At 41.1% G+C, this 24,983-nt stretch overlaps 1 protein-coding gene across 2 annotated transcripts; it reads right to left on the reverse strand.

Moving 5' to 3' along the window:
• Positions 1-2,862: 2,862 nt before the first annotated feature.
• On the reverse strand, positions 2,863-24,822 carry NFU1 (NFU1 iron-sulfur cluster scaffold). Of its 2 annotated transcripts, XM_055121822.1 has the most exons (8): positions 24,717-24,822; positions 20,844-20,944; positions 16,522-16,657; positions 12,161-12,227; positions 11,662-11,776; positions 8,225-8,285; positions 6,500-6,674; positions 2,863-3,013 (listed from the first exon to the last, which is right to left on the reverse strand). In XM_055121822.1, exons 1-8 carry the CDS (start codon positions 24,782-24,784, stop codon positions 2,969-2,971), a joined length of 768 nt encoding a protein of 255 aa, XP_054977797.1. In that variant the 5' UTR covers positions 24,785-24,822; the 3' UTR covers positions 2,863-2,968. The 2 variants fall into 2 exon arrangements, with proteins under 2 accessions (XP_054977797.1, XP_054977798.1); XM_055121823.1 differs by lacking the exons at positions 20,844-20,944; positions 24,717-24,822 and having other exon boundaries at positions 11,662-11,799; positions 16,522-16,567.
• Positions 24,823-24,983: the final 161 nt, after the last annotated feature.

The raw sequence follows: 24,983 nt of genomic DNA on the forward strand, positions 1-24,983 counted from the left end.
CTGCTTTCCACTTCAGCTGTACTGGGATGGAAAATGCGCTTTGCTGCACTGTGCCTCACAAGGCTAGGGAGAGGATTCAATTACTACCTAACGGCAAGGCTCGGAGCGTGGGGTTGGTCACAGGGAGAGCTCTGCGTAAGGTTGCTATAAGAAATAGTATTCTGCTCCTCATCTTCAGTACAGGGTTTCATCCTATTTGGTTAGTAAAATACCTTCTGAGTGCTTGGCTTACTCTTGGCGATCTTAGTTCCAAATACGGATTTAAGTGGCCCATATTTCTAAAGTGTCTTCAAGCAAATACTTCATGTTAAATTGTTTTACATTTTTAGGGTCAGTATTTTTGGTTTTGCTAAACTCAACTAATTGTGAATGATTATTTCCCATCTTTGGACCTGTATAGGAGAAAGGTTAGCATAATTTAAGTCTTCAGAACTAAAAACCATTACCTGCTTAAACTATTAAACTATACCTAGTGATTCATTTTGTATTTATTTTGGTTTTGGGACCAACCCAGCTGTGCTCAGGGCTACTCTGTGTTCAGGGACGACTCCAGACAGTGCTAAGGAGACCATATGCGGTGCAGGGAATCAAACCCATGTCCATGTTATACAAGGCAAGTCCCTTGCCTGCTGTAATATCTCTCAGGCCCCTTAATTTTTTTTTTCTTTTTGGGTCACACCTGGCAATGCACAGGGGTTACTCCTGGCTCTGCACTCAGGAATCACTCCTGGCAGTGCTCAGGGTACCATATGGGATGCTGGGAATCAAACCCAGGGTCGGCTGTGTGCAAGACAAACGCCCTACCCGCTGTGCTATCGCTCCAGCCCCAGGCCCCTTAATTTTTACATGTTTTCATCTCTCTGGTCACTTAGAGGACCAGAGAACTAATACAGGGGTGAAGGTACTTGCTTTGCATATGGCATATCCAGTTTCCATCCCTGGCACAGTGCTTGAGATCAAAGCTGCAGCAGAGTTGGGAGGAACCCTCAAGCACCAGTAGATGTGGCCCCAAAACTCCAAAATAAATGGGCATTTGGTACTATTTGCCACGAATAAAACTGTAGCAAAAGTATTTACCAAGTTTGCCTCTACGATTCACTAGGTTGTTAGAAGTCTTCAAATGAGAGAGTATCTGACAACATCCAACTGCAAACTGAGACGCCTTTTGTGAAACAGGATCCTTGGAAAAATATGGGCGATTCCCAAGCTTGCTCAATGACCAATAATGTCTAAAAGGTTCCAGGTCCTTTGTCCCCTTCCCCTCTGCCACGCACAGTGGACTGGCTTGCCATAAGAATTACAGGGTGTCTGACATCACATTGAAAGGAATGAGAGCACAAGCGCAGCTCCTACCAACCTCCCCCCTCCCCACCCATTAGTTGTCTCTCATTTTCCAGAAATCATCAATTGTCTTCCTTAGAGTTCCTTGGCCAGACCTAAGTCTTATGTCCACACACAGTCTAACAAACTGGCAAAGAGAAATGGGGTCATTTACTAGCATCACTTCACTATAGTGCATTTTTTGAGACTGAGGTGTAACTACCTTCTTTCCCTTGGTACATCACCAAGTGAGAATTAAGAGGACCTCTTTTTTGCAGCAATGTGTGTTCAAGAGACAACTAAGAATGTCTATTCTGACCTCTGCCTACTGCTGCACCATTTCCAGCTTTGTTCCTTTATTCTACAGGGAACTAATTCTCCAACCTTACTGGTTCTATGAACCCAGTGATTGGGGGGGAAAAATGTAATTCCCAGCATTCAAAACTGTTGAATTTTTTTTTCTTTACCCTATGGGGACCAGAACTGCAGATGCAATGTACCATCCTACTTCCCTATTGTCCTGATGTTGTCTGTGAACTGTTATCTCAGAAACGCTATAGAAAAATGAGGCACAAGTCTTATTTGCTACATGGGCTCTCTGAAAAAGCAGAATCCATGGGACAGATTACAGTTCCCTGAGTCAGAAGCCAGTGGAAAAAGAACCAAAACAGTTTCTCAACTGTTCTCCTAAGATTTTGTTTGATAAGGTAAATCTAGAGCATGTTGAGGCAGTTTTTCTTAATTCAGCATGCTCTGTCTCTGTGTTCTGTAAATTTATTCTTTGTGCTTTGAGGCCATAATTGGCAGTGGTCAGAGACTCCTCCCTGCTCTATGCTTGAGTCACTCCTAGTAGTGCTCAGGGGACCATTCAGAGATTGAATCTGGGCCTCCACCATGCAAAACATGCATTCAGCCCAACAAGCCATTTCTCCAGCCTTGAAACTTGGGTTCTTTTTTTTTTTTTTTTTTGGTGGCTTTTTGGGTCACAACCAGCGATGCACAGGGGTTACTCCTGGCTCTGCACTGAGGAATCACCCCTGGCAGTGCTCAGGGGACAATATGGGATGCTGGGAATCGAACCTGGGTTGGCCGTGTGCAAGGCAAACGCCCTACCCTCTGTGCTATTGCTCCAGCCCCGAAACTTGGCTTCTTTATCAGTTTTTGCTATAACTTTTTTGATCCATTAGTGAAAAGTTATGCACTGCTACATAGGGGCTTTGAGAAAGATACCATTCTAAACTAGAAATGTTTAGTTTGTTTTGCTTTTAAACAAGGTGAACATTTGATTAAAATAATTTCAAATATAAAAATCTAGGGCAATTTTGAATATTTTTAAAACACTTTCTCATCTTATATATATAAAGAAGATAGCTGGGGGGAACAGTCTATTTTAAACTACTTCACACATTATGCAAAGAAGGACCATGAGAAATGAAGAACAAACATAAAAATATCTCTGGATAAAATCCACGTGCACAGATGATTCAGGATGTTATAAATAACTCATATGAGGTAAAGCAAACACACGATATTTATACATCATTCTCAAGTAAAGAGCATATTTTATTAATCCTAATATTACTAATAAAAGTTGGTATATATTGTCCAAGTCCAACGCTGGGCCCAAAGAAAATTCAAATGATGAATTTTAAGGTGAATTTGCTTCTTTTTCATCTGTTTCATCGTCCATAACCTGAAGTCCCCAGAAAAGAAAAAGGAGAGAATTTAAGAATAAAAAGATCATTAGTTCCTATTTTCCTTATTTTTTTTATCACTAGCTTACATGAAATATTCCCAAGTAGCACTGTAGCACTGTCATCCCGATGTTCATCTATTTGCTCAAGTGGGCCCCAGTAACGTCTCCATTGTAAGACTTGTTACTGTTTTTGGCATATCGAATACAAGTATAGCAATACACATCACGCCAATAAAAGGAAGTATATCAATAGTGCTCAAAATGCAGTCTGTACCACATCTAACATTGTAACAAAAAAGCAAACTGAAATTTTGCTTTTTTTAAATTAAAAAAGCAAATTAAAACATTGATCTCTCTTATTTTCATTGTTAAGGAGGCCACAGACAGCGGTGACTGGGATCAAATCCAGTGCCTCACACATGATAGGCATGTGCTCTACCATTTGCTACATCTTTGGCAAAATAATTAGCTCTTTTGATCATGTTGTAAAAGAGACTTCTAATAGCAGAGTCTCAATTGGATAAAGAAGTAATAAATACAATATGTAAGAAAACTGAATCCATAAACACATACTCGACTACTTTATCTTACTCAAAAATTCATTTTACACAAAGACTTTTACCCTAATAAGTTAAGAAAAATACCAGAGAGGAAAACAGCTCAAGGGATTAGCGTGCATGGTGCATGCTTGGCGAGTAGGGGGCCTGGGTCCAATGACAGATGCTTCCTGAAGCACTACTGACAGTGGCCCCTGAGCACTGTCAGGTGTAGCTGCCCTCCCCCCCAAATAATGACTACTGGAAGAAAAATCAATTATGCTTTTTCTTCATCCTATCTGCTATAATATCAGTTCAAATTCATAATCTGGTAGTTCATCACCCACCCTAGGGATGGAAACATGGCTCAATGGGCTGAGCGCATGCTATACATGTGGGAGACCCAGGTTTGATCCCCAGTATCACATGGCCCCTGAGCACTGCAGGAGAGACTCCTGAGCAGGCTTCTAAAACAAAACACAAAATTAAACTTAAAAAAATAATAATTGTACCTAACTCCATGGTTCTCAGTAACATCCTAGATCTACACTCAGGGATGACTCCTGGTGGTGCTCAGGGAGCCACATGGGGTACCAAGGAAAGAACCCAGGTTGACTGCATACAATGCAAGCTCTCTACCCAGTGTACTATCTCTCTGGCCCCCAATTATAATTTTTGAAAGACATATTTATTTTCTAAGAATTGGTACTTAATATCCAATCTCAGCAACATCTAATCCAAATAATTTTGTCACTTAATTCCTAATTGTGGAAGAATATCCTCAAATTTGGAAGAACATTTCAAAATATGTATATAATACAAACTATATTTAGTATGTGTATAAAACAGGCCTAAGGATGATAAAGGAACACAAAGACCTAGATGACAAGTCTTCCAAGGAAATTATTCATAATCATAAAGCAAAAACATCACAAAGAGGCTTTTGATCAAAGGAGGCCTTCCTTTCAAACAAAGAACAAAGATCAAAGAGGAGATATGTACTGTATCAAAAAGATACACTGTAGCACTATCCACACATGAATGATTCTTAAAGGATCTATGAGGAGATGCCATCTTCTTAGAAGCAAATAATTACCCATCTTTTCATATTTTTTCAAATTTCTAACCTCCATGTGTTCTTTTCTCCTTCACTCTTCTTGTTAAGAAACACGACAGTTGGAACTGGAGAGATAGTACAGCAGGTAGGACATCTGCCTTGCATGCAGCCAACCTGGGTTTGATCTCTAGCACAACATACGGTGCCCTGAACCCACCAGAAGTGATCCTCAATTGCAGAGCCAGGAGTAAGCCCTAAGCAGTCAGGTGTCACCTCCCCTCAAAAAAAATTCACTAATTATTATAGCAGAGAAGGTGCTGTGCTGTACCTCTTGGAGACTATAGCAAGGTATTTGGGGGCAGAAAAATACTGATACCAGGCTACAGTTAAAACTCTGCAATTCAGTACTCTGATCTGCTGCACAAAGAATACGATTTCTCAATGAGCTGTGCATATTTAGGAGCATGTGGACAGGGGTCAGGAATGTGGCTCCCGAGGCAGTGCATATGTGTTACAGATGTGACAGGCTGGGCTCACTCCTTAGCACTGAATGCCCCCCACTGCCCCCCAGCACGGCCAGGGCATAGGTCCCGGGTCTCCAGGGTCTCCAGTCCTAGAGGGAATAGCTGCCCCTCTTTCCCCCCGCCACACACACACACACACACACACACACACACACACACACACACACACACACACACACACACACACACAAAGGAGCAAGTTGATCAATACGATGTCTATAGCTGAGCTCTTCCACTAAGGACCTAACTTTCATCTATAAAAGCACGTGAAATTTTTGTTTGTTTGTTTGTTTGTTTTTGTTTTTTGCTTTTTCAGTCACACCTGGCGATGCACAGGGGTTACTCCTGGCTTTACACTCAGGAATTACTCCTGGCAGTGCTCGGGGAACCATATGGGATGCTGGGAATCAAACCCTGGTCGGCCGCGTGCAAGGCAAATAAATGCCCTACCCGCTGTGCTATCACTCCAGCCCCAAGCACGTGAAATTTTGAATCCTCCTTTCATAACTTTCTACAATAGCAGTATTCTGGATTTTACTTTCCTAACATGCAAAGTGGGAAGAACTTGATATATTGTGTTGATGAAAGATTAAGTCAATATTTATAAAAATGCTTATGACACCCTACGTTTTGTTTTGGTTTGGGAGCCATACCTGGCAGGTACTCAGAGAACCATATACAGTGCCAGGAATTACCCCATGCAAAGCAAGTACCTTAACTTCTATGTTACCTCTCTGGTCCCAACACAGTATAGCAAGGTGATTTTGGTGGTTTTTTCTTTTCTTTTTTTTTTTTTTTCAGTTTTGGAGCTACACCCTGCGGTACTCAGGAGTTACTCCTGGTAACGCTCAAGGGACCATATGGGATGCTGGGAATCAAACCCAGGTCAGCCACGTGCAAGGCCAGTGCCCTACCTACTATATTATCTCTCCAGCCCCATCACAGTAGGTATTTTTTATGCTAACTAACTTATAGGGGATATTCAAGTCTGGCAACAACTGCACTGATAAGGTTCGGTCCTTGAAGAAAATTTCAGGTCATGAATCTCTTTTTAAATATATATATATTTAATATAATATTTTATATATTATATTTAATATATATTTTATATATATACATATACACACGTATATATATACATATACACACGTATATATATATACACGTATATATATACATATACACACGTATATATATATATATATATATACTTACAGTGAAGCAAAAATAGTTTTAATTAAAGAAATTTACTTAGAGAAGTGTGAGAAGAGAGAAAGAAATATATGTTCAAGACAGAACACAGACTTCTCCAGAGTGGGAAAAGCCCAAATAGGTATTTTACAAACTATCATAAATAATGACATACCTGTTCTACACCTTCTACTTCTGGGATATAAAACTGCAGCATGTTCTGAATGCCATTTTTCAGAGTGATGATTGAACTGGGGCAGCTGGTACATGAACCCTGGAGTTTCAGTTGTACAATGCCATCCTCAAAGCCTTTATAGATTACATCTCCTCCATCTTCCTGCACGGTCGGCCTGCAGTGACATTAATACTTGTGATTATTGGTGACTTATAAGCAGTTATTGTCAAAGCTGTTCAATATAGACCACAGCTTATATTTCATAATGGTAAAAACTGAAAATCAGAGCTACTTTTACAATAGTGAAAATACTGTAAAGATAGTTATTATATGTAACTATTTCATTTGTTATCTTTTTGTAACTATTGTAAAAATAGTTACTATACATAACATTTCATTTGTATCTTTTCGTTTTCAAGTAAAGTACCAAAATTCACCATACAAATATTTTTCCTCTCTGTAATGTCTGTAATGTCACTTTTGTAATAACTTTTTGCTTATTTTGGGACCATAACCAGCAGTGTTCAGGGACTATACCTGGCTCTGGGGTCACTCGTGGACCACATGAGGTGAAAGGCATGGAACCCAGACCTTTTGCATGCAAAGGATGTACTCCAGTTCCTCAAATTTTTTTCTTTTTGCCTTTTTTTTTTGGGGGGGGGGGTTCTCACCTGGCGATGCTCAGGGGTTACTCCTGGCTCATGCACTCAGGAATTACCCCTGGTGGTGCTCAGGGGACCATATGGGATGCTGGGAATCGAACCCGGGTCAGCCGCATGTAAGGCAAATGCCCACCCGCTGTGCTATCACTCCGGCCCCCCTCAAATTTCTTAGTTATAGTGATTACCAATGATATCTACACATTTACCTCTTCTGAGTGGATAGTGGAGGTAGCTTTTTTTTTCCCCAGGTGAACTTTGCTTTGAAAAGTTTCATTACATTGAAATGTAGTGTATACATAAATCATATACAGTCAATAAATTTTCAAAGGGCACAAACATTTGTTCCAGACCAAGAATTGAACATTAGCACCCCACAAGATTCTAATGTGCTTCCCTCTATTTGTTTCTCTCAATTATCAGCACCCATTATTCTGATTTCTGTAACTATTGGTGAGCTTTGCTCATTTCTGAATTTTGTAATTTATAAATACAAACTTTATTTGAAAAACAGTATGAACCAGGGGGCTTGCTCAAAGGAGTGGAGCACAAGTTCTGCATGCAGGAGCCCCAAGTTCAATCTCAAAGACACCACAAGGTCCTCTGAGGAGAGGCAGAAGTAGATACTAAGGTGGGCCCCTCAAAAACACAAACAACACCAGAAAATTTACTTTTTTTGAACCTGGTTTCTTTTGTTTTGTTTTGGGGTCACACTGATCATTTAAAAATACTGAGTAAGGCCAGAGATGCTCGCAAGCAGGAGGCCAGGCTTTACTCTCCAGCGACAAAGGTCCTCTGAACCCCACCAGGAATGACCAGAGCACAGAGCTGAGAGTAGCCCCAGAGCACCACCAAATGTAATCCCAAAACAAACACATGTACAGAATGACCATAGGGAATGCGCAGTCTTTAAATTTAATTAGACATGGTTAAGTCTTAAAGGTTACATTAATTTATTCTTATTCTGCAACTCAATAATAATTTCACAAGCAACCAAAATTTTATTGCTACAATGAATACTGACTCTGTAGTTTATTTGATCTTAGAAAGAAGAATTAGTACATACCGTATTCTAGTATCTAACAATTCCTTTATCATTGCCACAACTTCATCATCCTCTTCAGATGCTAGAATAAATAAAATATACCAATAGTTAAAACATATATCAATGCAGATAAAATTATCTATGCATAATTATAAATAAGACATCAATCATTGAAACACTGTATCAATGCAGGTACAATTATCTATGCATAATACAAATATTGTGTCTGTCCAGATACATCTTTTATATGCAATAGTAAAAGATGACTGGGGCCAGAGTAATAGTACAGCAAGTAGGGCATTTGTCCTGCATGTGGTCGACCCAGAATTCAATCCCCAGCATCCCAAATGGTCCCCTGAGCACCTCCAGGTGTAACTCCTAAGCATCGCCAGGTGTGGGCCAAAACTACAATAACAAAAATAATAATAAAAGATAACTATAATAAAAATAATCTTTAAAAACCCACCAAAATTATGTGATATTAACTAAAGTCTCAAAAATATATGCAACATGGGGCCAGACACATAGTACAAGGATCAAACTGCTTGTCTTGCATGTGGCTGACTCTCTTTGCTCCCCAGCATTATATATAGTCACTGAACACTACCAGGAGTAATGCCTGAGCAGAGAGCTAAAAGAAAGCCATGAGCAGCACTAGGTGTGGCCTCCAAACCAAAAAAAAAAAAAAAAAACCCAAACAACCAAAACTCCACAAATATCCCACATATAGAACATATAACTTACTATGGTGATATAAATGACTTGGGGAATGAAAGATCATTTAATTCTTAAAAAAAAAAAAAAGAAAAGAAAAGGAAGGGGAGCTGGGGTATAACACTTGCCTGGCACACAACAGAACCAGGTTCACTCTCCAGTACCCGGTATGGTCCCAAGCCCCACTTGGAGTGAGCCCTGAGCACAGACGGGTGTAGGCCCCCCACCAATAAAAAAATCAAAAGAGCCCAAGCTCTTATTCAAATAGCTGCAGTCAATGTCTTGCATGCAGGAGCTCTGGGTTCAAGTCCTGACATATGATGCCCTGAGCACCTTTAGGAGTGATGCTCAGGAACCAAGCACTGCTGCATATGCCGCCACCCCTGACCAATTCAACATTGTTGTTTCTGTTTTTGGGCCACACCCGGGGGTGCTCAGCGCTTAACCCTGGCTCTGTGCTCAGGGATTACTTCTGGCAGGCTCATGGGACCATACACTGTACTACTGCTCAGGCCCAATCAACTCAACATTTGATGATAAAAGGGAGTAAGGTGAAACAACTTAACTCAATATTCACTGTATCACTGTCATCCAATTGTTCATCAATTTGCTCAAGCGGGCACCAGTAACATCTCCATTGTGAGACTTGTTACTGTTTTTGGCATATCGAATCACGGATAGCTTGCCAGGCTCTACAATGTGGGCAAGATACTCTCAGTAGCTTGCTGGGTTCTCAGAGAGGGGCAGAGGAATCGAACCCAGGTCAGCCATATACAAGGCAAATGCCCTACCCACTGTGCCATCGCTCCAGTCCAACCTAATATTAAATAAGAATTTTTAATCAGTAAATTTGTATACTTTCATCATTGTCAAGGATTGAAAAGTGCTTGGATTTAAATGTAAAAGGAGTGGTTAAAAAGAAATACCACTTTGTTATGGCTTCAATTTCTCAATTTAGTGGTTTAATTTGTAGAGGTTTTTAAAAAATCTATTTCAGGTTGTTTTTGTGTTACACCTGTCAGAGGACCATGTGGTGCTGGCAGTCAAACCAGGTCTCCCACATACAAAGCATGCACATAAGCCCTTTGAGTTATTTTGCTGGCCCTCAATTTACATGTTTGGGTTATTTTTATTTTTTTTAATTTAAACAGCATGATTTACGAAGTTACTGGTACTGTTTTTGGCATATTGAATATACCACAGGTAGTAACAACAAGTCTCACAATGGAGACGTTACTGGTGCCTATTCGAGCAAATCAATGAAACAACGGGACGACAGTGCTACAGTGCAGATTTATGAAACTGTTCATAATATGGTTGTTTTAGGCATTCAGCGCTCCAACATCAGTCCACCACCAATGTGACCTTCCCTCTACCAACATCCCAATTTCCCACCCAACCCTCAAGCCTGCATCTTTAGCAGGCACAAATAAATTTATTTCCTACTGTTTGTTAGAATAAAAATGGCAAATGGAATTATCAGAAAATACATCAGTAAGAGTCAATGATGATAGTTGTTATACCTCACAATGGTATTTACTAAAGTCATTGTGTTAAGGGTTTACTGAGCCAGTTGGTACTGGTTGAGCCTCTGTATTACTGTTTCTGCTCATGGAGCTTTGTGGGCTTCTGCCTAACTTTCGAATTTGGTGTCAGTGCTGTGAAGTATGGAGGGGTTGAACTCCAGGAGCTGTGGAGCAGGGCCATCCATATGTCAGAGGTCGGGGGTGGTAGCGCCTGGGCCTCTGGAAAGAACGGGAATCTGCCCGCCCCATCCCAAGAAGGCCTCAGAGTTTTTAATCCAGAGATGGATCTACCTGGGATGATTCAGTGGCTTAGTGGCTTTTTCAATTTATGATTTTGTTTATTTTAAATTTTCTTTTCAATTTATGCATTAATTTTTGCTTTTTATTTTGTGGGGGGGGTCACACCCAGCAATGCTCAGGGGTTACTCTGGTGGTGCTGGGGGACAATATGGGATGCTGGGAATCGAACCAGGTTGGCCGCGTGCAAGGCAAACGCCGTAACTGCTCTGCTATCGCTCCAGCTCCTCAATTTATGCTTTTCAAAATGACAGTCACACTAAAGATATAAAACTGAGAGGAAGATTAACTGGTAACCATCATATTACTTTCTGTATATATGAAAACCTTTATAATAATGAATTTGGTTTTGTTAATAGATTCAGTTTATATATATAGTTTTATCCAACTGGTGGATGAAACTAATACTTATGAAGTTTGGTCCCCAGAATTGACACCAGAGCCAAATACAGAGGACTCTGCATTACTGTGTCCCATACTATTGTGCTCTGTAGATAATATATATTTGTACAAGCTGAAGGAGTGTGCAGTCCTGCATTAAGCAACTCTACTGGCACCTTTTTGCCACCATGTGCTTATTTTAGTGACTCTACCACATACATTTGGTAGTTAATGCCACCATACACTTAACAGTGGCAGTATAGTATAAATACAACTTTCATATGCACCAGAAAACCAAGAAATTTATAACTTGCTTGAATGCAATTATCACTTTATTGTGGTCTATAGCAATATCCAAGATGTACCTGTGTTGTAATTGATGAAAATCTGTATTCTCAAGACTTCTAAAACCAAGACAAATTGTAATGAACTATTGTGAACAACTTTATAAAAATAAAATTAAAAAATAAAACCAAGACAATGTGAAGAAAGTAAAAAACTCTTTAAAAAAACAAGGATAAAATATTAATTACTCAATACCTGCTTCTCCGGAAGGTGTTTCCTCAGTAACTAAGGGTAAACCAGATGCAAAAAAGTCCATGATTGTTGCATAAATATCTGGCTTCAGTAAATTCCAGTCTAGCTCTTCACTTTCCTGCAAATATTTGAAGGAAAATGCTGCATTTCCACCCAGCAAAGACAAAAAACAAATCAATATTTTTAAAATCTTTTTAATGTGTACATTTTTATAGTTTTTCCTAGTATGGCTTCTATGATACATCAGCACCCATTTCTGAGAAATACATGTCAATACCAATTATTAAAAGATTTGACTTAATCACTTTCATCAGAAAATACAAAGAGTTAAACTTGAAAATTCTATTAAATAGTTAACTTGAGAACTATGAGAAGCAAATTTAACTTGAGGTTTTTAGTAACTGCATATGCAAAATATATTAAGAAAATGAATTTTGGATAGGGGCATAGGAACCAGAATTAGGAAATATTCCATGTCTTATTTTAAAATTCTTATGTTTACCTTTGTGACAGTGATGAAATCTGGCCCAAAGAAAACACTTTTAACTCCTTCAATCCTAAATAACTGCCTGTAGGTAAGAAATAAGATAATAAAAAGTTTTACTTGGAAAAATGTAAACATAAACAAAAGTAAAAAAGAAAGTAAAAGAATTTTCACATGCTCATCTCTCGTTCCAACAGTAATCAACCGCTCAATCCTAATCCTAGCCATTAACCCAAGAGAAATGAAAACACAACCACTTGTAACAGCATTATTTATAATTGCAAAAAAAGTCAAAGTGGTGAATGACTAAAAAGTCTATATACTCATACAATACAGCTCTACTAAGTATTAAAAAAGAATGAATTACTGACACTTAAAAATAAGAATGATTCTCAAAAGCTTTAAACTAAAAAAAAGGCACAAGAAAATATATAGTTATATTTAAATGAAATTCTAGAAAAATCAAAACTAAACTGGCAAAAAGAACAATTGTTAATCTTTATGCTACAGCCCTGATAATTGTTTCACATTGTGTAAATGTATTAAATCACCACGTTGTATACCTAAGATTAAATAATATTTCAGGTCAATTATATTTCAACAAAACTGAAAAAAAAAAAAACCCGACCCTTTTAAGAAGTCATTTCCGGGGCAGAGAGAGAGTACAACAACCCTGAGTGCCACCAGGAGTGACCCCTAAGCACAGAGCCAGGAGTAAGTCCTGAGCACAACCTCCTCCCCATAAGCCCCCCTGTGGAATCTCTGGGTGGCGAGGGACACCCCCTCAAAGTCATTTAGCAAGAAAAAAAGTAGTTGCAGGGTTGTGTAGGTGAAGCAAATGATTGAATGCAAAGGGAAATTTTTGAAAATTTTTAAAATTTATTTATTATTTGCTTTTTGGGTCACACAATGCACAGGGGTTACTCCTGGCTCATGCACTCAGAAATTATTCCTGGCAGTTCTCAGGGGACCATATGGGATGCTGGGAATCGAACCCGGGTCAGCCGTGTGCAAGGAAAACACCCTACAAGCTGTGCTATTGCTTCAGCCCCTTTAAAATTTTTAAAAATTCTGATCTTTATTTTAATGGTATTTAAAAATTGTTTGAGTTTTTTGTTTTTTTGTTTTTGTTTTGGGTCACACCTGGCAATGCTCAAGGGACCAGATGGGATGCCAGGGACTGAATCCAGGTCAGCCACATACAAAGCAAGCGCCCTACCCACTGTACTACCGCCCTGGGCCCAAAATACCATTCAATATTAAATATGTATGTAGCCACAAGGTTCTTGTTTGTGTTTTATAACCCAATACTCTCAAACACATGCCTTTAAATTATTTTGTTGAAAATTCTGAGTACTGTATCATATTCAACATTGTAACAAAAGGGCATTCTTTTATCCCGTAACTATGCTGTTTTTAAAATATTAAACAAAGACTTCATATTTGAGGTTATCAAAGTTTTCTTTATTTTTAGGGGGAGAGAGTCATGCTAGGGCTCAAACCCTTGGCCTCACACACAGGAAGCATGTGCTCTCCCAGTAACACATGTCCCAAAAACACATATCTGGTTCTAGATTTTGGTGGCTTGAAGCTATCAACTCAGCCTAGTGAAACTTATTTTATTTTGCCACCCAAAATACAAAATTTCCCCATCTGATAAAACAATTATGTATGTTTAACATTGACTAAAATAGTACTGAACTAATGAATATGTCGACTACAGAAATAGATGCCCCTTTCACAGATCACTACAGACTGGTTCTACATTTGCTTACGTTTCTGTCTGTGCCAGAGTGAGAAACAAGTCAAAATGCCTCCCTGTCAGATGATTAACTGTTGTTTACTCATTCATTCCATCCGTTACTCTACGTTCAACAAATATTTAACACCCTCTGAGTTCCAGACACCAGGCACTGCACCACAGACACAGGGAACAAGACAGGCTGCTGTCTACACATAAAGCTCACACTCTAGCTCAGTGGTTTGTTTGTTTTGGAGTTTGGTTTGGGGTTGGGTTTTTTATTTTTTTTTGGTTGGTTGGTTTTTTTTTTTTTTTTTTTTGCAGCAGATGGAACCACTCAGAACATCCCAATTTACATTAAGGAACTGTGACTTACACAGTTGTTCATACTAGAGTTGTTTCAGGCATACAATGTTCTAACACCAATCCCACCACCTATGTCCCTTTCCCTCCACCAATGCCCCCAGGTTCCCTCCACCCAACAGCTTTCCCCCTTGGTTAAATAACTATAACCAAACTTATAGTTATTTCAAACAAGTTTGAAATAACTGCAAACTTATTTCATATTTCTAACTCCAATAAAACTAGAAAAAAATGAAAATAGGATTATTAGAAAATAAGTTAATAAAAGCCAATTTGTGATGACTGATATGCTTTTAACCTTGCTCAATCTAGTAGACAGCAATCAAGTTCACCATTAGTGAGTGCTGTACTCAGTGCCACCAGTTGGGAAATTTCTCCTGTCCTTTAGAGAAGCTCTTTTAACACTTCTTGCCAAATAGCTCCATGGTTTTTACACCTGTGGCCCCATGAAACTAGATATATTTCACAGACCCATGAAACTAGATATGTATTTCACAGACTGTCACCCACTATTCTAGCTTACAGCAAAACATTCTCTGCTAAAACAAAAGATTAGTTTTGCTTGGCTGAAGATAAATTCTGTGAAAACAGGAAATGGGCTACTTTCAAAAGACTAGCTTGACTGAACTGTAAGCTGTTAAGACTAGCGGAGGAGGATGCTGGCTCAGAAAACTTATCTTGTGAATGCCCAAGATGAAAATGCATAGGTAAACTCTCCTGATTATTAAATCTGCTACAACACGGGGCTGGGCAGAGCTCAAGTGGTAAAGCATGTGTAAGACCCGGAAGTGATCCCCAGAACTGCCAGACCCAGCACAGACCTACACGCTCCAAGTACTACTAGCAATAAATAATTCCTATTTTTGAAAAACTCTGTCACCAATGGGGGGGGGTCAAAAAGCTTATTTGTAGGGGGTCTTGCCAAAGAAACACCTGACAGAATTATTCTCCAAATAATCTGTAAATGAATTTTTTTCTCATTTAAAATTTTTAATATAAAATGTACTAACTCAACATTGGAGTAAACAAACTATAAAGTGAAAATATTGACCAAAGAAACAGTTACTGTTACCAAGAAGGCTACAAATACAATCCTCAAACACAAATTGTATGCATATGAGTATTTGCTAGACTAGTAATTTTTTTTGGGGGGGTGGGTAAAGCATGTCAGGCCACTCCCAGCAGTGCTGAAAGGCTAGCTGTGGCTGTGTGTTCAGGTGTGACCCCTGGTGGCGCTCGGAGGACTGTATGTGGTACTAGAGAGTAGAATCCAGGTTATCCACATGCAAGACAAGTGCTTTATCTCTTGGACGATCTCTCTGGCCCCTAGAGTAGTGTTTTCACGGCCACCAATAAGGTCTAAAGTCATTTATGAGGTGATCAGATTTTTACCCAGTAAAATAAAACAATATAAGAACAAAGAAGAAAACATTAAGAATATATTACACATTATAAGGGTGAAAACTATCCCATTAAACATATATGTGTATGTGCTGGTATTGGGTGGTTAATATAAACACTTTTTACTGTGGCGTATATCAAGCAATGCCAAAAGCAATGTTCTAAGGCATATTCTCAGAAGTGGCAAGTTTATTTTTTTATTTTTTGGGTTTTTTTTTTTTTTTTTTTGGGTCACACCTGGCGATGCACAGGGGTTACTCCTGGCTCTTCACTCAGGAATTACCCCTGGCGGTGCTCAGGGGACCATATGGGATGCTGGGATTAGAACCTGGGTTGGCCGCGTGCAAGGCAAACGCTCTACCCGCTGTGCTATTGCTCCAGCCCCAGAAGTGGCAAGTTTAGATCAAAGAAAATGTGTTTTTATTAATTACAAATTTTAAAACCTATGCCTGAGATAAGAATACATCTAATTCCTCTAAATGAGACATATACAATGGTTGTATGCAGAAAAATTATTCACCAGAATTATCATTTTGGTAATTTTTTTCTTGGGTTGGGGATGTACTCCAACATACAGCATGCTTCAAATAATGTGAGGTACTGGGTTTGATTCCCAGCACCACCAAAAAATAAACGTAAATTCTTAGATATACCAGAGATCTCTCAAATACAGCAAATATCAGAAGTTTCCTAATACTGACTTTCATTTTCTGTATTTCTTACTAGAAAATATTTTCTACACTAAAAATAAAAGAAAGAAAAAAAAAACAAAATCAGCAGTCATAAAAACACAACATCTAATTATGGCTACCTTAAACCCAAAATCACTTATTTACCTTTTTTTGGTAAAACCAAATGATAAATGATAATATACCTAGCCAGAGGGGAGCGAAATGCTGTAGCTGGGGTGGGAAAATCCATAGTCCTCGTCTCAAGAACTGGTTTTCCTGGAATAAACTTTAAGCTGTTGGGATTTGGAGTGTCTTGTGTTTGAATAAACATGTATCTCACTAAAAGAGAAAAAAAGAAGAAAATATTATTGCAGAAAAAACAGTACTTAGCAAGTTTACAGACTATGATGTACTCATTTGCAGAGAATCAAAGTAAATAAGAAAAATTTGAAAAAGAAAATGGTATCAATGCCCAAGCAGACAGAATAAGAATTCCACCCCCCCTCCCAGCTCCACACTCAGGAATTACTCCTGGTGGTGCTTGGGAGACCATATAGGATGCTGGAAATCAAACCCGGGTCTGCTTCGTGCAAGGCAATGCCCTATCCGTTGTGCTATTGCTCCAGCCCCTGAATAAAAATTTTTAAAGGAAAAAATTTATCAAAACACCTAAATTATGTTGAACTGTGTATTATCTAATTGTTCTGACAGTTTTGTTAATAAATTCTAGTATAACCTAGAGTAAGTAGTTAAGCATATCATTAATAAGGAATATTCAATATATTCTATTTAATGACTATAAAATATCTAACTTAGATATATTGAACATATCTAATTCAATATATTCTATTTAATAAAAATTACTGAAGTCATAATCATTGTCACATTAATATAGCAAAATACCATATTCTCTTCTTTCCAAAGTGCCAAGTACCACAAGTCCCAGAATACCATTATTTCATTATATTTTGAATAAGGAAAAGAAAAAAGAACCAGATTCCCAGTGAGAGCCCTGTCGATATGGATGTCATACCTTCTCCCCACATGCATGCGTCTCCTCCAGGGCCCTGGGTTCCACTCACATACCCATTAGGCCTGCAGGTGCCAGAATTGTCCTAGGCTATGAGTGATGGGGGTAGGGTTTGTGTGTGTCCCTGTGTGTGTGCCCCCCATGTGTGTCCTACAAGGAAAAGGCTTCCTGTCCAGGCATTGCTCCTGCCTTTGGTTCTGAGCAGCTAAGATATAAGATAGGCTGGGTTGGAAAGCAACTGAGTGAACACAAATTATTGTTTAATATTAGAACAGGGGCGGGGGTGGGTATACAGAAGTTTGTTCGTGTTTTTGAGACCAGAAAAACTCAAGAGGACTTGTTTGAATTAATGTAAAATTAGTTTCATCTTTCTTACACACTATTTTACTTAAAGTCAGTTTCCAAGAACCTACTGGTGAAGTGAACCATAATCAGCATATGCCGGACATGGTGCTGAGCATTTTCACTGAATTACACGATTTTATCCTTAATCCTCCCAAGGAGACACTGTTTCTAATACCGTTTTATAAAGGAAGAAACTAAAGTTCAAAGTCAGTCCAATGACAGTCAAGATTTGAGCACGCTCAATTTTCCAGAGCTGACCTGCTTAAACCACCATGCAGAATGTCATTCCGTACCTGTTGTGCCAAGTATAATAAGAAGCCTTGAGATCACTCTATCGTCTGAGATCAGTGTACTCTCATAATCCTCATGTCACATATATCAGGAAAGGATAAATATCAAAAATAACAGTTTTGTATGACTGAAAGATAATCACGAGAGTTTGCAAGTCTGTAACTATTTCAAGGTGATTCATTAAAAAAAATTTTTTTTAAATAAAAAGCAACAGTTTTACAGATTATACTTGCAAAACTTGGTTGATATGAAGTGTTTTCCTTTTCCTGCCAATGCTTTCAGGGCCACAAAGTGCTGGGGACCTCACACCTGCTGGGCATGTGCTCAACCTCTGAGCCACATCCTGGACCTTGGAAGTGCCTTTCCTTTTTCTTTTCCCTTGTAGGCTGGGGGGTGGGGGGATGGGCCACACTCAGGGCCTACTCCTAGTTCTGAGCCTAGCAGTGACCCATGGCAGTGCTCAGAGGGCCATATATGCAGTGCCTGAGATCAAACCAGGGTCCACCGCCTGCAAGGCAAGCTCCTTAAAGAATCCCTGTACATCTCCACTCAGGACGTGCTTTTCTTAACCATTAAAAGATTCTCATTTGAGGGGCCGGAGCAATAGTACAGCAGGTAGGGCGTTTGCCTTGCACACGGCTGGCCCGGGTTGGATCCCTGGCATCCCATATGGTCCCCCAAGCATCACCAGGAGTAAATCCTGAGTGCACAGCCAGGAGTAACATTGCTGGGTGTGACCCAAAAAGCAAAAAGAAAAAGATTCCAATTTGATCACTGAACCTTGATTTTGTATCTCAACAAGCAGTTCCAGCTAACTGATATTAAGTCATTTTCTTGATGAAGTGGAAAATGAAAGGAACCTCCCAGATGTTCTGCTGAAGTCCCTGTCCTCTAAAGTATAATCAGCTAGTAACTTGGGGCTTGAGCCCCGGCACTGCATGGCCTCTGAGCACCACTGGGAGTGACTCCCTCTAAAAATGGTATCCTCAATATCCAAGTTCTTGGTCAGAGGTATTTTTACCTCCAACTAGTAAATCCCTTCTAAAAATCTGTATTATAAGGAAATAATTTTTCAGAAGAAAGTACCTCCAGTACCTTTAGTAAATGAGATCTCTTAGCCCTAGTCTGACCAAGTATTTCTGTCATCTAATTTAAAATCTCTGCACACACTAGGCCCTCTACCAATATCTGAAGAATTAAATGCAGCTTTTTCTTCCTACTCAATTCATTTGAATAAAACTATATGTGCAAAAAGAAAACATTTCAGAAGACTTGAGGCAGGGAGTGGAGAGACCGTACAGCAGGGGGCACTTGTCTTATACATAGCTGACCTGATCCAATCTCCAGAACCCCAAAAGGTCCCTCAAGCCCCACCAGGAGCGATCCCTGAGCACAGTCTGGAGTAAGCCCTCAGCATTGCCAGATGTGGCAAACAAAAATACTTGAAGGGGTAAGTGTTAATTAAAAAGTATGATTGATATATTATCTAAAGTAGAAATTATGAATGAATACATTATGAGGTAGCACTGCATAAATTTTCTCTGTTGAGAGTGAACAAAGTTATTTCAAGAGTAACATAACCAGAAAGTAGCAAAATTATTCTAATTATTTCCAATAATACCAAATATAGGTTTAATGCCTCCTAGAAGGATGCCGAAAAGTGTAGTGAGGGTTACAACAGAATAGGAAGGAAGACGTATCTAAAACAAATTTTCCTATTATTCTTGGTATTAAGAGGTATGGTGCTTAAAGTCACAAACAAAACACAAAAATTATTAGGTTTCCAATTTGAGCAACCTAATTGATCACATAATTCAAATCTTAAAACTCTAAGTAAGGGGCCAGACCTATAGCACAGGGGGTAGGGTGTTTGCCTTCCACGTGGCCAACCCAGGTCTGACCTCCAGCACCCAATACAGTCCCCTGATATGAGCCACTCAGGAGTGATCCCTGAGCACTAAGCCAGGGGTAAGGCCGGGTATGGCCCCAAAACAACAAAAAGTCAATTCAAATACCTTAACTTGCTGAGTTACTTCATAGTAATGTCTAAGTTATTGTGACTCAAGGAAATAGGCCAGATACTCCTGTTCTGGCCCTAGCATACAGCAGCAGGTAAGTCCCCACCTATCTTGACAGCTCTCCTGCCACTATCCTGTCAGCGTCTAGCAGAGAAACCCAAAGTGTTCAAAGACAAGCTGGAAATAAAGACGGGACAAGAGCTGAATCCAGAGTCGGGTTCTGTAAGCACAGACAGGTACGCCTTTATCCAGATACACACATACGCCTCCGCTCAAGGGACCCTATCATGTGGCAGTCACTGCAATAAGTTTGAGTTCCTATCTCCATATATTTATTTCTAATATTAAAGAAAAAGAAACCACGTAATATCAAGATGATTGTCAACGAAACTGATTAATTTTGCCAAAAACAATTCTCAAAGTACCATGTTGGAAGGCTAGGTGAAGGTTACAAATTTACTGATTTCTGGGGTATTCTATCAAAATACGTAGTAACTCAAAATGCATTAGCTCCTTTGAAACACAAACTCATTTATAACTTTTTCTATATTTTCACCTCAACAATAGTTAGTTGGGTAATTTATGCTCTAAAGAACGTGGTAGACAAGATGACTGAGATGTCACAGATCTGCTGGCTCTTTCAGGATCATGGGGCTTCTCAAAGTTGAGTATCAACAACATGTGCATGCAAAAAATTTCAGTCGAGTGTGATGTTTTAGGAAGAAACCTGTTTTTTCCATAGACATCTGAATAGCAATTTCATCTTTCATGACTCACAAAATGTCAAGTACTTTCATAAGCTTGTGAAACAGTTTTTTCTTTCAGAAAAACAAAATGTTACCTGTGTGGCGTAAGGCTTCAGGTCGTGGGAGAAGTGGCCTCTGTCTAAACTGATGCAGAGACTGTTTCTTAATGGTGTTTAGAGCCATCAGATGACAGAACCTACATTGAAAGACAAATAGAAAAGACACGAAATGCAAACCTCTTAAGCTCACTTCTCATATATATCACTGTATCAGTGTCATCCCCGTTGTTCGTCGATTTACTCAAGCGGGCACCAGTAACGTCTCTATTCCTTGAAGCCCTGAGATTTTAGCAGCCTCTCCTTACTCATCTTTCCCAATGGTTGCAGGCTCATTCAGGGTCAGGAGGAGGAGACCTATCGTTACTGTTTTTGGCATAATTTTCAAACTTTTATTTTCCATTCACAATATTGTTTCGACTTCCTCAGGCAAGCAATCTAAACACACCATTTAATCACGTTTGCTATGAAACCTAGCAGTGCTCAGAGGCTCTATTTCTGGCTCTGTGTGCAGGAGAGACCCCTGCACTGCTTGGGGGAACATACGTGGTAGAAGGCATCCAAACCAGAGTCAGCATGATTCTAGACAAACACCTTCAGAGGTGTACTATCTCTCCTGCCCCGCAAACAATTTTAGAAGAAAATAAGCTCAAGTGGAAATTCTAGCCCTAATGACTAGTATGGTACAATGTAAGAAATGAATCTACATTAGTGGTTAATAACCTAGATTCTTGCATCAAGAAAGCAAAGAACTAAAACACTTAACACTAAAAAAAAATTTCACTTAACACTGAAAAAAAAATTTTATTTTTTAAAAACCGAGCAACAGGAGCTGGAGCAACAGCATAGCGGGTAGGGCGTTTGCCTTGCACGCGGCTGACCTGGTTCGATTCCCAGCATCCCATTCTGAGCACCACCAGGAGTAATTCCTGAGTGCAGAGCCAGGAGTAACCCCTGAGCATCTACAGGTGTGACCCAAAAAGCAAAAAACAAACAAAAAAAAAACGGGCAACAAAGTCATATGATTCAAAATTCAAAAGTAACACAATGAAAAAAATTTCCCTCCTTTCCTATTTCAGCAACTGTTTCCTTGGGAAAAGATAACATCTGTTACCTGTTTTGGAAAGTACAAGAATGCTTCAAAAATTTTAAGATAGTCTGCTATTCTCCAAAGTACTAAAAAAAATCAACAATTTATAGAAGCTTTTAGATTGGAAGTTGGGGAGGGGAGCAGGCTTATGCACAGTCCCAGGAGGCCCGGGGAGCAGGGATGTACCATCACCAGGTAAGGAAGCAGAGATGTGCAATCACCAGGCACCCTGCACAAACACACCATCATCCCCAAAGGTGCTCCAAATGCCTGGGTCAAACCTAGCCTCAGTGGCTCAGCCCCGAGTTCTCACTCCAGAGGTTCTGTGGAGATGTATTACACTGTAACATGAATTTTAGTTATTTCACTTCAAAATGTGTTGTTTGGTTATTCTTCCATGACGAACAAGATTGAAAACCAAATTATTACTAGGAAAGGAAATAAAAACACTGGTGAAAAATGCAGAAATCAACGTTATGCAAATTAAATGCAAATTAACTTTGAAATTCATGTTAAATTGTAATTACTCATTATGGCTTTCACAGGTGTATTGAAGAATCTTAAACAGACATGTGATTCTTTTTTGAATTTTTCTTAACATTCCTCACCTATTGTTCACTTGTAAAGTCATTAAGGGCAGGAACTATACTAATTGTTGTGACCCCAGCAACTGGCATGGTGACCTCTGTTCATCTCCAAAAATTCAGTCAAGATTCAAAATCATCTGATAAAGCTTGGAGATAGTTCAAAGCACACGCCTTGCATATCTCAGACCTAGATTTGGATCCCAAGCAGTGCTAGCCCCTTTCTCCCTATAGGTCACCCTAGCTGCCCTCGGCACCTGGACCCAGCCCTGCACTGCTGGGTCCTAGCTTGACCTATTATGCCTGCACCCCTGCATTTGGGGCTGAGGAGGCTTGAAAGCAGCCCCCAGGCCCCAAGAGCTGCTGGCAAAGCTAGTTATCCATAAAAGATTGAAAAGAAAAATTAAAGCGCAAAGACATATGGAAGTTCCATCATAGGCAAGTGGGGGGGGAGATACCCAAACAAAACAAAACAAAACAAAACAACAAAGGGATATGCCCAAATAACTCATTGAAGTGCCCAAAACAATGCCAGGCTATGGAGACAGTCAATAAATGTTGGCAACCACCATGATGTGCCCCTTCATTACCTTGTCCACTCTGGAAAACAAGGCGGGCTGGGCCCAAGTGCAATGAAAAGGCGTCAGGGTAAATTAAAAACATACTCAGATGCTGGGCAAAGGCTCCACAGGCTGGAGAACCAAGATTCAGCCCTCAGAACCCCTGGGGTGTGGGCCAAACACAACAGCGGTCTGGAAGGGACAAGCTAAAGTCTAAAACAACATAATCACTGTCATCCCACTGTTCATCAATTTGCTTGAGTGGGAACCAGTAATGTCTCCATTGTGAGAATTATTGTTACTATTTTTGGGTTTTTTTTTTGCTTTTTGGGTCACACCCGGCAATGCACAGGGGTCATTCCTGGCTCATGCACTCAGGAATTACCCCTGGCGGTGTTCAGGGGACCATATGGGATGTTGGGATTCGAAGTCGGGTCGGCCGCGTGCAAGGCAAATGCCCTACCCGCTGTGCTATCACTCCAGCCCAATTGTTACTATTTTTGGCATATCGAATACACCAGGGTAGTTTGCCAGGCTCTGCCTTTGGGGGGGGGGAGGGGATACTCTCAGCTACCCAGCTCTCTGAGAGGGGTGGAGGAATTGAACCCTGGTCGGCCCCATGCAAGGCGAACTCCCTGCCGCTGTGCTATCAGTCCAGCCCGACAACGTAATAGTAAAAGTGAATTAAGTTGCTCAAGAAAGAGCCAGACAATAACACAGAGGGAAGGGGCCTTTGCCTTGCACACGACCAACCGGGGTTTGATCCCTAGCATCCCAAAGGGTCCCAACCACACCAACCCTCAGCCCCAACCCAGTTGAGAATGATCCCTGAGCGCAGAGCCAGAAGCCCTGAGCACAGCCAGGTGTGGCCCCAAAACCAAACTAAAAGCTTTTTAAAAGATCTGCTGTTCAGCCCAGACAGGAAAGGAAGACGCGGCAACAAATCCCTCTGCAATCTAAAATCTTTTGAGGAACTCCTAAATTTCAGGCGCATCACTAGCATGAAGAGATCTAACGGATTAGGCCCCTTTCTCCTCCAGCTGCAGGAGCGGCAGGGATGGGCCAGCAGCCCTCGGGTTCTCGGGCCCTTGCACCTGACTTGTCACTGGGGTCCAGGCCCTAAGGCGGGGGCGCCCTGCAGGGGTTGCGGCACCGGAGCTGGGGGTGTGCACGGGGAGGAAACCCAGGGATCGGGATTCTCGGGGCAGCTGCGTCCCAGGGGCGCTGCGTGACCTCCGAGAGGTCGTCCCCCCGGGCCGGGTCCCCTCCCCGTGGGGGCTGACGCTGGGGAGGGGGCGGGGGCGGCTTCCCGTGTTGACTCTGCAGCGAGGCTGCACGTGGCGGGGCGGGGGGACCCCACGGGGCTGAAGAGGCGCCTCTCTCGGTCTCCACGGCTGCCGTCGGCGAGCCTCCCCCGTGGCGGGGACGCAGACACCGGCTCTCGGAGGCTGGGTCCGCACGACGGGGGTCTGCCGGAACTGGGGGGCTCCCAGCGCCCTCGCCGGACAGACGCCCACCGCGGGGCTCCACCTCCCCAGTGCGACCGCACGGACGTCACGGGCTCCTCCGGCGCGCTGTCGCTCTGCAGCCTAGGTGAGGGCGGGTCGGCGAGGCGGCGACCCCCGTGCTGGCTAAGCCCAGGGGCACCCCAGTCCGGAGCTCTGCGCTCGTCACCTACCGCCTGCGCAGCCCCCAGGCAGCTGCCGCAGTTCCCGGGCCCAGGCGGGCCGCCGCCGCCGCCGCCATCTTGGTCGGATTGCGCAGGCGTGGGAGTGCATCCCTGCTCGGAGCCACGGACTTCTCTGCGCAGGCGCAGGCCGGCTGGCTCATGGTCCTGGGGACAGACAGCGCCCCCTACCGACCCCATGTGGCGCTGCTGCGGGTGAATAGGGCTGACTTAGGTCTGGCTCTAAATTCTCCCCCCAAAATACGGAGCAGGGGTCAG

Source organism: Sorex araneus, chromosome X (assembly GCF_027595985.1).
Source record: "Sorex araneus isolate mSorAra2 chromosome X, mSorAra2.pri, whole genome shotgun sequence".
Lineage (NCBI taxonomy): Eukaryota > Metazoa > Chordata > Mammalia > Eulipotyphla > Soricidae > Sorex > Sorex araneus.

Bases quoted from the DNA above. Each gene is read 5' to 3' on its own strand.
- NFU1 (XM_055121822.1), bottom strand. From the start codon at position 24,784: ATGGCGGCGGCGGCGGCGGCCCGCCTGGGCCCGGGAACTGCGGCAGCT. The intron at 20,945-24,716 runs GTAGGTGACGAG...CTTTCAATGTAG, and splicing joins GCCTGGGGGCTGCGCAGGCG to GTTCTGTCATCTGATGGCTC. The intron at 11,777-12,160 runs GTAAACATAAGA...AAATATTTGCAG, and splicing joins ATTTCATCACTGTCACAAAG to GAAAGTGAAGAGCTAGACTG.